Below are 15,372 nucleotides of genomic sequence, written 5' to 3'. Positions count from 1 at the left end.
GAGGGACATCTAGTAAATAGACAAATATTTGAGTAGCTTTAGAAAACCATAAGCAAGATTATAGTCCAACCTCCATTTACAAAGGACTAAACTGTATTTTCTAAAAGACTAAGGTCCGATAGTTAATATTTTGAGGCAATCTTTAGAGAGGGAAAAATAAAAACTCAACAAAAATTTCGGAAAGGCTGAGATAGTCACATTGTATTTAAGTGTCAAGCGAGCTGCAACTCATCGTCAACCAATGAATATCCAATTTTAAGTTGTTTTAAATATTTTCTAGGGAATGATTTAATGTCTCGTCCTCAATTTTGATGGCCACTCATTCTTCAGCATTGACAATTTGAATACCTCCTTGGGAAAAGTCCATTCTAGAGGCAAAAATGCGTTTCCAAGGATTAGAAGATTCCAGGGAGGCAATGCTTTGTTTTGAAATAGAAGAGAGACCACTAACCGAAATTGTAAGGGTCCCTTCAGTTGACACAAAGCCTTTAACAGATGAAACATGGCTTTCTTTTGTTAACTTTTTATATCATGCATTTGTGCTATCAAATGGTTTATCCTTACATTCCTTTGTAGTTGATAATAGTAAATCTAAATCCTAACAATCATTATAGTCCTTACTAGGTGGGAGTTCCACATCAAGAGATTCCCGCTGAAAGCTCATTTCCCAAATATTTTCTTAATGACTTCAAATTATCTATAATTACATGTTCTTAATTATTGATCTAGTTTATGTTGTAAGGCACCTAAAGGAATGGGATAATCCTAACTAACAAAATGCATTCTATTTAAATATCACTTAATTTTGTATCCATACAATTAGTAAATTTTTTACATCTTATTCTCGCCAAGAAACTCAAAAATAATTATATTTTTTTATTGATCAAAACTTTCTTTTTACCAAATAAACTAGACTAATATTATATAAGTAGTATGTATAAAAATAAAAGTTACTTCACATATGCAATAAATTAAAAAAAACAAGAGCTATGATGCAGCTAGAGTCCCCGCGTTTTGCCAAAATTTGACATTTTCTCTATGTTTGTGTTGAAAAATGTCTAAGATACACCGAAGAGGTATCTATTAGTTGCATAATATTGTGTTTTAAATGAGGTCAATTGGTAGGCCATTTAGCAAGTGATGTTGTTTGTGCAACAAAGGTCTTAATGAAGAAATGATATCTTCAAATCAACTAAGAATCCACTTATAAAGATCCAATCAGGAGTGAAATAAAACCTATGAATCAAGAAGATAATTAAGCTAATGATATGTTAATAATAGGGAGAGAGGGAGAGGTGAAGTGGGGAAAAGTGAGAGAGAGAGGGTAAGAAGATAGAGATAAAAAAAGGTATAGATAAAGATGGAAATGGAGGAAAGGGATATGGAGAGAATGAGAGGAGAGAGGAAGAGAGATAAAGAGATGAGATGGAGATAGATAGAAATGAAAGAGATAAATATGTAGAGGTAGAGATCTAGGGAGAGAGAAAGGTAAATATAGAGATAAGAAGTGATATATAGATAGAAATAGAGCAAGGGAGAGATATAAGGGTGGAGAGAGAAGACGAGATCACAAGATTGAGATAAAGGGAGAGTTGGGAGAAGTATGGAGAGATAGAGATAAAGAGACAATACGATATAGATATTGAGGTATGAGAATAGTAAGAGGGACAGAAAGGGACAAAGAAGGAGAGACATAAATGAATAGATAGACACATGTCTAGAGATAGGAGTAGGAGGAAGACAGAGTGAGACAAAAAGGGAGACAAATAGACAAAGATAAAGACAAAAATATTAAAACTGAAATAAACTATATTAAAACTATTGCAATTTAAATTTGAACTTTTACATTAAAAAATTAGTAAAATCATAGGAAAGCCAATAATACTATAGTAAAATAATAGAAAAGCTAATCATCAATATTTTATACAATTTTTTTAAAATATAATAATATTTTAAGAAAATATAATAATAATATGGATTTTAATGCTACTTAAATTAATATGAAATTTAAAATTTGGAAAAAGATAATAAGAAAATAAATTTTAATATCAATGATAGTGAAAACAAAATAAAATTATTTAATATTTTAATTTCAATTGTCTAATTTTTTAATCTAAATTATTTTATATAAAAAAAATATTTATCTTTAAAATTATTTTAGTAATTATCATGTTAAAAAATTGCTTTATAAAAAAAATAAAAAATAAAAAAATACAATATAATGAAAAAAAATATTTTTATTATTTCAAATTTATTTCACATGTGGCAAGTGTTGAAAGTGGGTAGTAATTGTTTAAATTATTTTAAATAATCATTTAAATAAATAATATTAAAGGGTTTCAATTATGGACATTGAGGGTATTTTAAATTATGGCGGGACTCTTTTATGTAAAATCTAAATTTAATTATGTAAAATTTAAATTTAAGCATTGTTCTAGAAAGTGTTTGAGAGATGAATAAAATTTGTGGCCCAGGGTTTAATTCAATAAATATTTCCATTGGCCAGACATTAGATATGCTAGCAGAAGTGCAGCCATTAGTGCATGATGGATGGTAAAAATAATTTACATAAAACATTAGAACTAGTTTTTCCCTACTCATTGATTCATCAACTATTTTAATTTTAAAGAAAAAACTAAAAAAGAAAAAGAAAGAAAAAAATAATATTAATAAATAAATTGTGCTAAACTATAACATAAACTATATAATAAATGATTGACATGATTTTCGAAGAAAAATTAATTAAGAAAGTTTAGTCTTTGCTTATAGATAGGCGGGGCTAACAATAACAAATCTTTCTAATAAATATATATACAAAGAGCAATATAACACAACAATGTAAAAGTGAATGGTACAAATATACAATTAAAAATAAAAACATTACATATTAGATACTCGAAAAAGAAATAATTTGAACATAATACTAAAATTTTGTGGTCGAACATATAATAAAATTCATTTATATATGGTTTCTTTGAATAATGGAACTCAAAGAAAATTCCAAAATTGAAACACCTCATTGCACCAAAATTCACCATAATAAAAATGTCCACCCCCCTGACGAATTTCAAAGTAACGCTCTTCTAATGCTTGAATTTTTGCAGTAGATACTCTAATCATTCGCACTTTTGTCTTTGTCCTAATGAAGTTTTCTTCCTTTGAAATGAAATGTTGAACCTTTGAGCAACCATACACTCTTATCTTTTCTACACTCTTCAAATTCTAGTAACACTGTGGTAACCTCTCCAATGCCTCACACTTCAATATTGTCAATATTTTAAGTGAAGGTAGCACTCCATCTTCCAATTTTGGCCGCTGCTCTATCTTCTTGACCTCCACCACTGAAAATATCTCAAGCTTAGGAAATCCTCCCACCTTGCCAAATTTGATCCAAATTATGGATTCGGATGAGAACACCTGAGTGAGAACTTGTGGTATTGTGGATTTGTTTACATAAACAAGGTAAACACAGAATTGAAGCAAGCCAAAAAGTGATCTATTCAATTCAAAAATTCAACATATATCAGTTCATGAGATTCCAAAGGTCACCAAAACCCCTTGAGAATCGAAACCCAACAGTCACATCTGTTTATTTACATAATAAAATCTAAGACTATGAAAATTTTAAAAAAACTATATGAAATTTTGTCCTAACTTTAACTAAGCATAACTTTCTACTCTGCACTCAAAATTACGAGTCGTTTAACTCGTTGGAAAGGTATCCAAGAACTTAAGGTGGATTCCTAAAAGAATACCTATAGCAACATTCTAAGGGAAAGGCCAAAGTTTCAAGGGCTGAAAATGCCCCTAAGGCCTTCAAAAACTCCAAATACTAACATATAGAAAAACTAGAAAAAATATGAAAATATTATTTTCAATATTTCAAATTTGCTTCTGATCATTACTTCCCCCTTGAAAAGAAATGGGCCCCATTGCATCAACACTTTGAATGAGATGAGGAAAACGTAGCTGAATCTGCTCCCTTGTAAACCACTTTCCTTGTTGAGCAATCTACCTTGCTCGAACCACTTTGTATAGATAGATATGTTGTTGTTTGAGTGTTTTCACCATTATGTCCACAATCTGATCACATTTGAATGGAGAAGTTGCATTTAGATTGAATTATGTAGTGGAAATTGTTTCTACCACATCTGCAACATCTAATAGTGGAGAAAAATATGGCTTCCAGAGTTCCACATTGAAGACTGGATGAAGACCTAGAAATGGGGGTAGATTAAGCTCAAAAGCATTATCAAAAACTTGCTTGATGATTGTGTATGGCCCATAACGTAGAGGACGAAGCTTCCTATTGGACCCTGCAATCATTCCTTTTAGATATGCAACCACACCTTGTCACCAACTTGAAAATTATGAGGAGTATGATGCTCATCATGTCTCTCCTGATATTTCTTATTGGTACTATGCTCCAAGATTTCATGAACTTGTTGTTGCAGATGATGAATTCTATCAATGAACTAGGCTACCTTATCTTCCTCCTTACCAACACATGGAACCAGATCGGGTTGAATAAGTGGTATGGCAACATCCATTGGTGCAAGTGGCCGATAACCAAGACAAACCTCAAATGGGTTGTGACCAGTTGAACTGTGAATTTCCCTATTGTACCTATGCTGAGCATATGGAAGACTTTCATCCCATGTGGGGGGTTGTTTTGAGTGATACATGCGCAAGATGTGAATGATCATCTGATTTAGTACCTCTGTTTGGCCATCTATTTGAGGATGGAAAGTAGTAGGATATGTTAATTTTGTGTCCATCTTTTCCCATAATGTAGACCAGAACTTACTAAGAAACTTGCTATCCCTATCTAAGATAATAGTATTTGGTAGACCAAAATGAACCCAAATGTGCTCAAAGAAAAGCTTTACACTGTCCTCTGCAAAAATTGTTTTTTTACAAGCCACTATTACTGCCATTTTTTAGAACTTATCTACCACAACATACACACAATTGTGGCCTCTTTTGGTGGTAGGAAGACCAGACATAAAGTCTACAGAAACTAAGTGCAAAGATTTTTCAGGAACAAGAAGAGGTGAATACAGTCCAAGTTTACGATTGGCAGGCTTAGCAATAGCACATGTGGTACAAGCTTGAATATATGAAATGACATCATTTCTCAACTTTGGCCAATAAAAATACCTCTGAAGTATAGAAGTAGTCTTACCTATGCCAAAATGACTAGCAACCTTACTATAGTGAGCTTCCCATGTTAGCTTTTTGCATTCTGCATTGGGCACACATATTTGGCCAAGGTGACAAAGCATTCTATCCAGCAAATAGAAGCCATTCACTTGATGTCCTTTCGCCAATTGATTATAAATATCTGCAAATTCAACATCATTTCCCAGGATTCAGTTTGATGACCACAAGAGTCCAATACCATATGTATAGCTGCAATCAGAGGCCTGCTCAAACAGTTTGCTACTTTGTTAGCGCTTCCCTTCTTGTGCCGAATATTGAGATGAAATTTTTGAAAATAGGCTGACCATAGTTGATGTTGATCATTCTGCAACTTCCCTTGTGTTTGCAAAAATTGAAGAGGTTTGTGGTCTGTGTGGATGACAGTCTCCTTACCCAAAATATAATGTTTCCATTGTTTACAGGCTTGAACAATAGCATACAGTTCCTTGTCATAAGTAGCATACTCATGCACTGTATCAAAAAAAGTAGCATATTCTTGTTTGTAATATAAATACTTTATATTCTTATACTTTATAAAATTTAAATTTAGATTAATAAATATCATTTTGTTTTTTATTAAATAAGCAGGGTTAAGGCTAGCGCCCTTGTTAACCCTGTTTTTTAAATCAAAAACAAAATTATATTTCTTAATCTAAATTTAATTTTTATAAATTATAAGAATATAAATTATTGAGTTTAAAAACATAAATAATGTTAATTCAATGATTCTAATAAAAAAAAACATTAATTCAATGATAAATTTAATATTAACAAATTATTTTTTATTATAAAATTGAATATAAATATAGTTAAATTCTTAAATAAATTAAATTTGAAAAATTAAAAATATAATTCAAGTAAAATATTAAAACGGAAATAAACTATAGTAAAACTATTGCAATTTAAATTTGAACTCTTATATTAAAAAATTATTAAAATCATAGAAAAGTCAATAATACTATAGTAAAATCATAGAAAAGCTAATAATAAATATTTAATACAATTTTTTAAAAATATAATAATATTTTAAGAAAATATAATAATAATATGGATTTTAATGCCACTTAAATTAATATGAAATTTAAAATTTGGAAAAAGATAATAAGAAAATAAATTTTAATATCAATGATAGTGAAAACAAAATAAAATTATTTAATATTTTAATTTCAATTGTCTAATTTTTTAATCTAAATGATTTTATTCAAAAAAATATTTATGTTTAAAATTATTTTAATAATTATCATGTTAAAAAATTGCTTTATAAAAAAATAAAAAATAAAAAATACAATATAATGAAAAAAAATATTTTTATTATTTCAAATTTATTTCACATGTGGCAAGTGTTGAAAGTTGGTAGTAATTGTTTAAATTATTTTAAATAATCATTTAAATAAATAATATTAAAGGGGTTCAAGTATGGACATTGAGGGTATTTTAAATTATGGTGGGACTCTTTTATGTAAAATCTAAATTTAAGCATTGTTCTAGAAAGTGTTTGAGAGATGAATAAAATTTGTGGCCCAAGGTTTAATTGAATAAATATTTCCATTGGCCAGACATTAGATATGCTAGCAGAAGTGCAGCCATCAGTGCATGATGTATGGTAAAAATAATTTACATAAAACATTAGAACTAGTTTTTCCCTGCTCATTGATTCATCAACTATTTTAATTTTAAAGAAAAAACTAAAAAAGGAAAAAAAAAGAAAAAAATTAATATTAATAAATAAATTGTGCTAAACTATATAATAAATGATTGACACGATTTTCAAAGAAAAATTAATTAAGAAAGTTTAGTCTCCGCTTATAGATAGGCGGGACTAACAATAACAAATCTTTCTAATAAATATATATACAAAGAGGAATATAACACAACAATGTAAAAGTGAATGGTACAAATATACAATTAAAAATAAGAACATTACATATTAGATTCTCGAAAAAGAAATAATTTGAACATAATACTAAAATTTTGTGGTCAAACATATAATAAAATTCATTTATATACAGTTTCTTTGAATAATGGAACTCAAAGCAAATTCCAAAATTGAAACACCTCATTGCACCAAAATTCACCATAATAAAAATGTCCACCCCCCTGATGAATTTCAAAGTAACGCTCTTCTAATGCTTGAATTTCTGCAGTAGATACTCTAATCATTCGCACTTTCGTCTTTGTCCTAATGAAGTTTTCTTCCTCTGAAATGACATGTTGAACCTTTGAGCAACCATACACTCTTATCTTTTCTACACTCTTCAAATTCCAGTAACACTGTGGTAACCTCTCCAATGCCTCACACTTCAATATTGTCAATATTTTAAGTGAAGGCAACACTCCATCTTCCAATTTTGGCAGATGCTCTATCTTCTCGACCTCCACCACTGAAAATATCTCAAGCTTAGGAAATCCTCCCACCTTGCCAAATTTGATCCAAATTATTGATTCGGATGAGAACACCTGAGTGGGAACCTGTGGTATTGTGGATTTGTTTACATAAACAAGGAAAACACAGAATTGAAGCAAGCCAAAAAGTGATCTATTCAATTCAAAAATTCAACATATATCAGTTCATGAGATTCCAAGGGTCACCAAAACCCCTTGAGAATCGAAACCCAACAGTCACATCTATTTATTTACATAATAAAATCTAAAACTACGAAAATTTTAAAAAAACTATATGAAATTTTGTCCTAACTTTAACTACGCATAACTTTCTACTCTGGACTCAAAATTACGAGTTGTTTAACTCATTGGAAAGGTATCCAAGAGATTAAGGTGGAGTGCTAAAAGAATACCTGTAGCAATGTTCTAAGGGAAAGGCCAAAGTTTCAAGGGCTGAAAATGCCCCGAAGGCCTTCAAAAACTCCAAATACTAACATATAGAAAAACTAGAAAAAATATGAAAATATTATTTTCAATATTTCAAATTTGCTTCTGATCATTACTTCCCCCTTGAAAAGCAATGGGCCCCATTGCGTCAACACTTTGAATGAGATGAGGAAAACGTAGCTGAATCTTCTCCCTGGTAAACCACTTTCCTTGTTGAGCAATCTACCCTACTCGAACCACTTTGTACAGATAGATATGTTGTTGTTTGAGTGTTTTCACCATTGTGTCCACAATCTGATCACATTTGAATGGAGAAGTTGCATCTGGATTGAATTCTATAGTGGAAATTATTTCTACCACATCTGCAACATCTAATAGTGGAGGAAAATATGGCTTCCAGAGTTTCACATTGAAGACTGGATGAAGACCTAGAAATGGGGGTAGATTAAGCTCAAAAGAATTATCACCAACTTGCTTGATGATTGTGTATGGCCCATAATGCAGAGGACAAAGCTTCCTATTGGGACCCTGCAATCATTCCTTCTGGATATGCAACCACACCTTGTCACCGACTTGAAAATTATGAGGAGTACGATCCTCATCATGTCTCTCCTGATATTTCTTATTGGTACTATGCTCCAAGATTTCATGAACTTGTTGTTGCAAATGATGAATTCTATCAATGAACTGGGCTACCTTATCTTCCTCCTTGCCAACACATGGAACCAGATCGGGTTGAATAAGTGGTATGGCAACATCCATTGGTGCAAGTGGCTGATAACCAAAACAAACCTCAAATGGGTTGTGACCAGTCGAACTGTGAATTTCCCTGTTGTACCTATGCTGAACATATGGAAGACTTTCATCCCATGTGCGGGGATGTTTTGAGTGATACATGCGCAAGATGTGAATGATCATCCAATTTAGTACCTCTGTTTGGCCATCTGTTCGAGGATGGAAAGCAGTAGGATTTGTTAATTTTGTGTCCATCTTTTCCCATAATGTAGACTAGAACTTACTAAGAAACCTGCTATCCCTATCTGAGATAATAGTATTTGGCAGACCAAAATGAACCCAAATGTGCTCAAAGAAAAGCTTTGCACTATCCTCTGCAGAAATTGTTTTTTTACAAGCCACTATTACTGCCATTTTTTAGAACCTACCTACCACAACATACACACAATTGTGGCCTCTTTTGGTGGTAGGAATAACAAACATAAAGTCTATAGAAACTAAATGCAAAGGTTTTTTAGGAACAAGAAGAGGTGAATACAGTCCAGGTTTACGATTGGTAGGCTTAGCAATAGCACATGTGGTACAAGCTTGAATATATGAAATGACATCATTTCTCAACTTTGGCCAACAAAAATACCTCTGAAGTATAGCAGTAGTCTTACCTATGCCAAAATGACTAGCAACCTTACTATAGTGAGCTTCCCATGTTAGCTTTTTGCGTTCTGCATTGGGCACACATATTTGGCCAAGGTGACAAAGCATTCCATCCAGCAAATAGAAGCCATTCACTTGATGTCCTTTCACCAATTGATTATAAATATCTACAAATTCAACATCATTCTCATACAAGCAAGCCTAGGATTCAGTTTGATGACCACATGAGTCCAATACCATACTTATAGCTGCAATCAGAGGCCTGCTCAAATAGTTTGCTACTTTGTTAGCACTTCCCTTCTTGTGCTGAATATTGAGATGAAATTGTTGAAGATAGGCTAACCATAGTTGATGTCAATCATTTTGCAACTTCCCTTGTGTTTGCAAAAATTGAAGAGGTTTGTGGTTTGTGTGGATGACAGTCTCCTTACCCAAAATATAACGTTTCCACTGTTTACAGGCTTGAACAATAGCATACAGTTCCTTGTCGTAAGTAGCATACTGATGCACTATATCAAAAAAAGCCTGACTATAATATGCAACTGGGTGACCATGCTGCATGAGGACTGCTCCTAGGGCATATTCTGATGCATCGATTTGTATTTCAAATGACTGTTGTAGGTCAAGAAGAGATAAAACTAGTGTAGAACATAACCTTGTATTTCAAATGACTGTTGTAGGTCAAGAAGAGATAAGAAGACATCACTAGCCATTCAAACAATCCCTCTTTAGATTTGAAAGTTGTCTTCCACACATCCGCTGAGTCAATTGGTACTTGATGGTATCCCGATTTCAAATCAATTTTTGTGAAGAATCAGGCCCCTCTAAGCTGTTCCAAGAGTTCATCTATCCGAGGAAGTGGATACCTATTTTTGACTGAATTTTTGTTCAAGGCCCTATAGTCAATACAAAGTCTCCAAGTTCCATCCTTTTTCTTTGCCAAAACAATGGGACTACCATAGGGTGATGCACTTGGACGAATATGCCCCTTCTCAATCAATTCCTCTATGTGCCTCTTAATTTCATTATTTTCTAATACTATAGTAGACTGGTTCATTAGGCAATGGAGTTCTTGTTATCAAATCAATAATGGGTCTCACTTGGCAGTGTGTAGGTACCGTAGTTGCTAACTTAAATAAATTTTCATATTTTATCAAAATTTGATCCATTGATCTTTTCTGTAGGGTTGTGGTGTTTTTGATGGCATGGGAATTATATACTAACTTTCTCTCTTCTTCAGAACGAATCATCAATAATATGAATGTTCCTATTTTGGCAACCAACCTCTTACATTGCTTAGCACTAATCAAAGAGGTAGTGTATGCAAGGCTTACCTCTAGCATTCAGTATTTCTGCTCACCTAATTTGATTGTCACACTACGAGCTTTGGACTCATAAACACCATGGCACTGGTATATATATGGTTGTCCCAACAGAATATCACAAATATCTAAAGGAGCCACATCACAGAATACCTCATCTTTGAAAGGCTTTATAGAGTATGAAAGGTGACACTGCTGGTGCACTTGGCTATCTCTCCCTTGACTTACCCCTCCCATTGAATAGGGTTGCGGGTGTGATGTTGTTTTCAAATTCAATCTCCACATAGTCTCTGCTGAGATTAGGTTCTTTTGACTTCCACTATCAACAATAAAGTGTAGGGCTTTTCCTCTGACTCACATTTGTGAGTGGAAAAATCTCTCCTCATCCTCCCGAGGCAATATCTTTGTAGTAGCTACTGTTGCATATGGATCAGCCGCAATGACCTATTCATGACTTTCTTCTGTGCAAGAGTTTGTCACCTTAGGTTCTGCCTTGTCCTCATGCCTCTCCATCATTAAAATTTTTATGGTTCTGCAATCTTTTGTGTTTTGAGAGGGACTCTTATAGAATTCACACCACATACCATTTTCTTGTGTCTTCTTCATACCCCATGCCATTTTCATTGGTGAATTGGGAGAATATTCCTTGGAGGTTTGTTCCCATGTAGTTTTGCCACCTTCACCCTTCCATCTGTTGTTTGCGAAGTTATCCCTCCTTCCTTTATGTTTGATTTTCTCCTCAATTTTTTAGCAAATTTATATGCACTAGGTAGAGTCTCTATGTTCAGAAATTCCATTTTGGTTTGGATATACCTATGAAGTCCACTCTGATATTTCAAAACTCGGTGCTTCTCACAATCTTTGATGCCAAGCTTTGCTGCTAAAGCATGAAACATATTAGTATATTCATGAATAGTTTGGTCCTTTTTCTGTCGAAGCAATTGCTACTACATATATTTATGTTCATATGTATCCATAGGAAAGTATTCTTCCTTTATGTGCTGCATGAATTCTCCCCATGTGGGTTTTTGATCAAAGATAAAAGTACTGCCATTTTCTGCTGCCTTGGATACTAACTTCGCTTCCCATGAATCTTTCACATGATTTTCAGTTTTGAGAAGAGCGAAAGTTATTTTCTCTTCATCTGAGAACTGGTTGACAGAGAAATACCTTTCCAGTTTTGAAACCCAATCATCAACAACATCCACATCAATTTTTCCCTGAAATGTGGGTATATCAAAATTCACTTGCACCTTGAATGGTGTATACCCTGTGAATGGTGGGTTTGCTTGTGACCCACGACTTTCCAGCATTTGCTTGAACTGCTCCATCATTTCTTCACGTTGTTGTGTTAATGCATCTGTAACCAACGGTTTAATGTCATCGTTGGTTAGCAACTTAGCCATCTGCGATCGTGTGCGTCTCAAGGGAAGGTAGTCTGAAGGGTTCCTTGTTTCCAACCCCAATCTTTGATATGCTGATCGCGTGTGATATGATATACAAGAGCGAACTTTCTCTGATACCATTGATTCGAATTATGGATTCGGATGAAAACACTTGAGTGAGAACCTGTGGTATTGTGGATTTGTTTACATAAACAAGGTAAACACAAAATTGAAGTCATCCAAAAACTGATCTATTCAATTCAAAAATTCAACATGTATCAGTTCATGAGATTCCAAGGGTCACCAAAACCCCTTGAGAATCGAAACCCAACAGTCATATCTGTTTATTTACATAATAAAATCTAAAACTATGAAAATTTCAAAAAAAACTATATGAATTTTTTTCCTAACTTTAACTAGGCATAACTTTCTATTCCGGACTCGAAATTACGAGTCGTTTAACTCGTTGGAAAGGTCTTCAAGAGCTTAAGGCGAAGTCATAAAAGAACTGCCTATGGCAATGTTCTAAAAGACATGCCAAAGTTTCAAAGGCTGAAAATGCTTCGAAAGCCTTCAAAAACGCCAAATACTAACATATAGAAAAACTAGAAAAAATCTGAAAATATTATTTTCAATATTTCAAATTTGCTTCTGATCAAAATTCCTCTTGTAACTTCTCCTTGTTGGCGCACTTAACTATCTCTAGTTGCATCAGAGTCGGTAGTTTCTGCAAGGCAAGTAAATGTTTTAGCATGCTACACGGGATCAACTTAATATGTAGCGTAGATGTTGAAATTCACAAAATGAAACTTCTATCTGGAGTAACTGAGGACATTGTAGATAGAGTTCTTTCAATTTGGACATGGCAGTCATGTCATGGGGTAGAATTTTCATCTGTGAGATGAAAATGTAGATACTCCATCTGTTTCATGGTTCCTAGCATTCCTTCTGGAATTATTTTACCATTATATTGAAACCCTAACCTTTTGAGTTGGTTCAAGGTGCCAAAATGACTAATTGAAAGTCGATTTCCTCTGCATTTATTCAATCGTATATTTGGAGAATTACTTGTGTTAAGGTACTCCAAAAACGTGAGGTGTGCGCTTCCATAAGGCACGCACTGCAGATGTTCACAAAAACCAATGTCTAAAGCTTTTAGGGAAGTCAACTTAGAAATGCCGACTGGCAGTTGTGAAATATCATATCCTTCAAGATCTAATATTTGAAGTCCTTTTAGAGAAGCGACAGTGTTGGGCAGTCTCTTGATTGGCACATAGCATAACCTGAGACAAACTAAATGCTTCAAATATCCCATGTTTTTTTGTAACAACTGAAGGGCAGTAGGTGACAAATCCAGGACTCTGAGAGAGGTCATACTTCCAATCACCTCTTCTGAAATTTCTGCCGAAAAAGTATTGCTAGCCAGTAAAAAGGAACGGATATACGAAGCTCTAAATTTCTTTGGAACACTACTTAAACTGTTGTCTATTAATGAAATCCTGACGTATCCTGAAGAAACGTCCGCTGGAAACTGTCGTAAACCTCTGCCTGCCTGAAAGAAGCATTTTTCTTCATTTGCAGCAATTTGATGTGCTAAATCACGCAAAACATTATGTACCCTGAAACAGACCACACTTCCCTCGTAATTCTTCTTCACTGGTTCAATAAGGCATCGGTCGGCTAACAAATTAATACATACATCTCTCCAATTTGGAAAGGATTAGGACCGGTTACCAATCCTTCTCCAGTCCAGTAGGCAATTGCATATGTAGGAGATATGATATTGTTTTCTGGGTAAGCAGCGAGGCAGAGAAAGCATAGCAACAAAGAAATGCAACAGCCAGCCACGTCAGCCAAAGTATCGTAGCTTAGTCTCAAATTGCCGTAGAGCGAGTTTGTTGCATCACTCTGCAATCTGTCGACTGCCAATTCCCATTTATTTGACTGAGTGATGTCCGCCATAGCCTGCCCGACTACTTTAAGGGCCAAGGGAAGATCCCCGCACTCGTTGTATACACACCAAGCTATTTCTTGGTCGATGCTCATAGGAAAAACTCCCTCGCTGTGTAAAAAAGCATGGGACAAAAATAATCTCCAGCTGTGATCCTCACTCCAGTCTTGCATTTGGATGACTGCTAAAGTTGGAGCACCCAACTGCGAGAGCACACTAATAGTTCTGGAAGAGGCAATGATGATGTTGGAATTGTGGTGTGGAGAGTGAGGCGCACACAGCTCCTCTATTAACGAGGTTGCAGTTGTTTCCCAAACATCATCTAGAACCAAGGCAAACTTGTGTTTCTTCATACATTCATTCAACCAAGTTTTGACATGTTCTTCCTCTCTACTGTCCAATCTTTCCCTTACTTTAAAAGCTATTTGTTCACAAGATCATTTCTGAGAGCACTAAACGATGGAGTTTGTGAAACAGTAAGCCAAAGCATCAAGTCATTGCAAAAGAGACTCTGTAACTGGTCACTGTTGAAGACTTGTTTGAGTAGTAGATTCCTACCGGCCCCGCCCTTCCCAACTAGACCGAAACGAGACACACTTTTGTGCTGCTGTGAGTCAATCAGCTCCACAAGTCTGTTTAATGCAGAATCTTGTCCAACAACAAGTGCCTCCTCAATATACTTCTTGTTAGGAGCAGCTGAAGAAGGGGATGGAAAGAGATCATCTGAGGCGCTGGCAAGTGCTGAAGTACGCAGATTAAGAAAATCCACCTTCTCTCTAATCTGCTCAAGCACTTGCTGATTAGCCACATGCTGCTGCAGTTGGTGCAAAAAATGCAACGAAAGGCGTGGAAGCTACATCCTTTTCAACATTCTCAATGAGTCGCCTGATCTTTCTTGTTCTATAACGAGAAAAGAGATGAGAGTATAAGCATACAGTGCAATGCTGGGCCAAATCAGATGCTTCCTCCAGAAGAGCATTCAATTCGATCAACCAGCTGTTGACCGTGGAGGGCAAAGTGTAGTGAGGAGATGTACTTAATCTGCCAGAGTTTAAAGCTTTTCTATATCGTTGCGTTTCCATGTTCATTGATTGAATTTTGAGAAGCAGGACTTTGAGGGCATCCAACTCTTTCCAGCATCTGATGGCAACGTTAATAACCTGACTTGCAGCCAAATGAATGGCGAAACCAAGCATTCCAGGGATGAATCCAGGATCACCCATTTTTGGGTCACCTCAGAAAGAAGATTGTAATTCTAATGAAAGTCTCTTAGTCAGGGAAAGCAAAGGAAAAT

At 34.4% G+C, this 15,372-nt stretch overlaps 1 protein-coding gene across 1 annotated transcript; it reads right to left on the bottom strand.

Moving 5' to 3' along the window:
* Positions 1–13,001: 13,001 nt before the first annotated feature.
* Positions 13,002–14,431, bottom strand: LOC131876242 (probable disease resistance protein At4g27220). Its single transcript, XM_059221136.1, has 2 exons — positions 13,827–14,431; positions 13,002–13,746 (listed from the first exon to the last, which is right to left on the bottom strand). Exons 1-2 carry the CDS (start codon positions 14,429–14,431, stop codon positions 13,002–13,004), a joined length of 1,350 nt encoding a protein of 449 aa, XP_059077119.1.
* Positions 14,432–15,372: the final 941 nt, after the last annotated feature.

Source organism: Cryptomeria japonica, chromosome 5, assembly GCF_030272615.1.
Source record: "Cryptomeria japonica chromosome 5, Sugi_1.0, whole genome shotgun sequence".
In the NCBI taxonomy this organism is placed as follows: Eukaryota; Viridiplantae; Streptophyta; class Pinopsida; order Cupressales; family Cupressaceae; genus Cryptomeria; species Cryptomeria japonica.
This window is presented reverse-complemented; position numbering and strand designations above follow the sequence as displayed.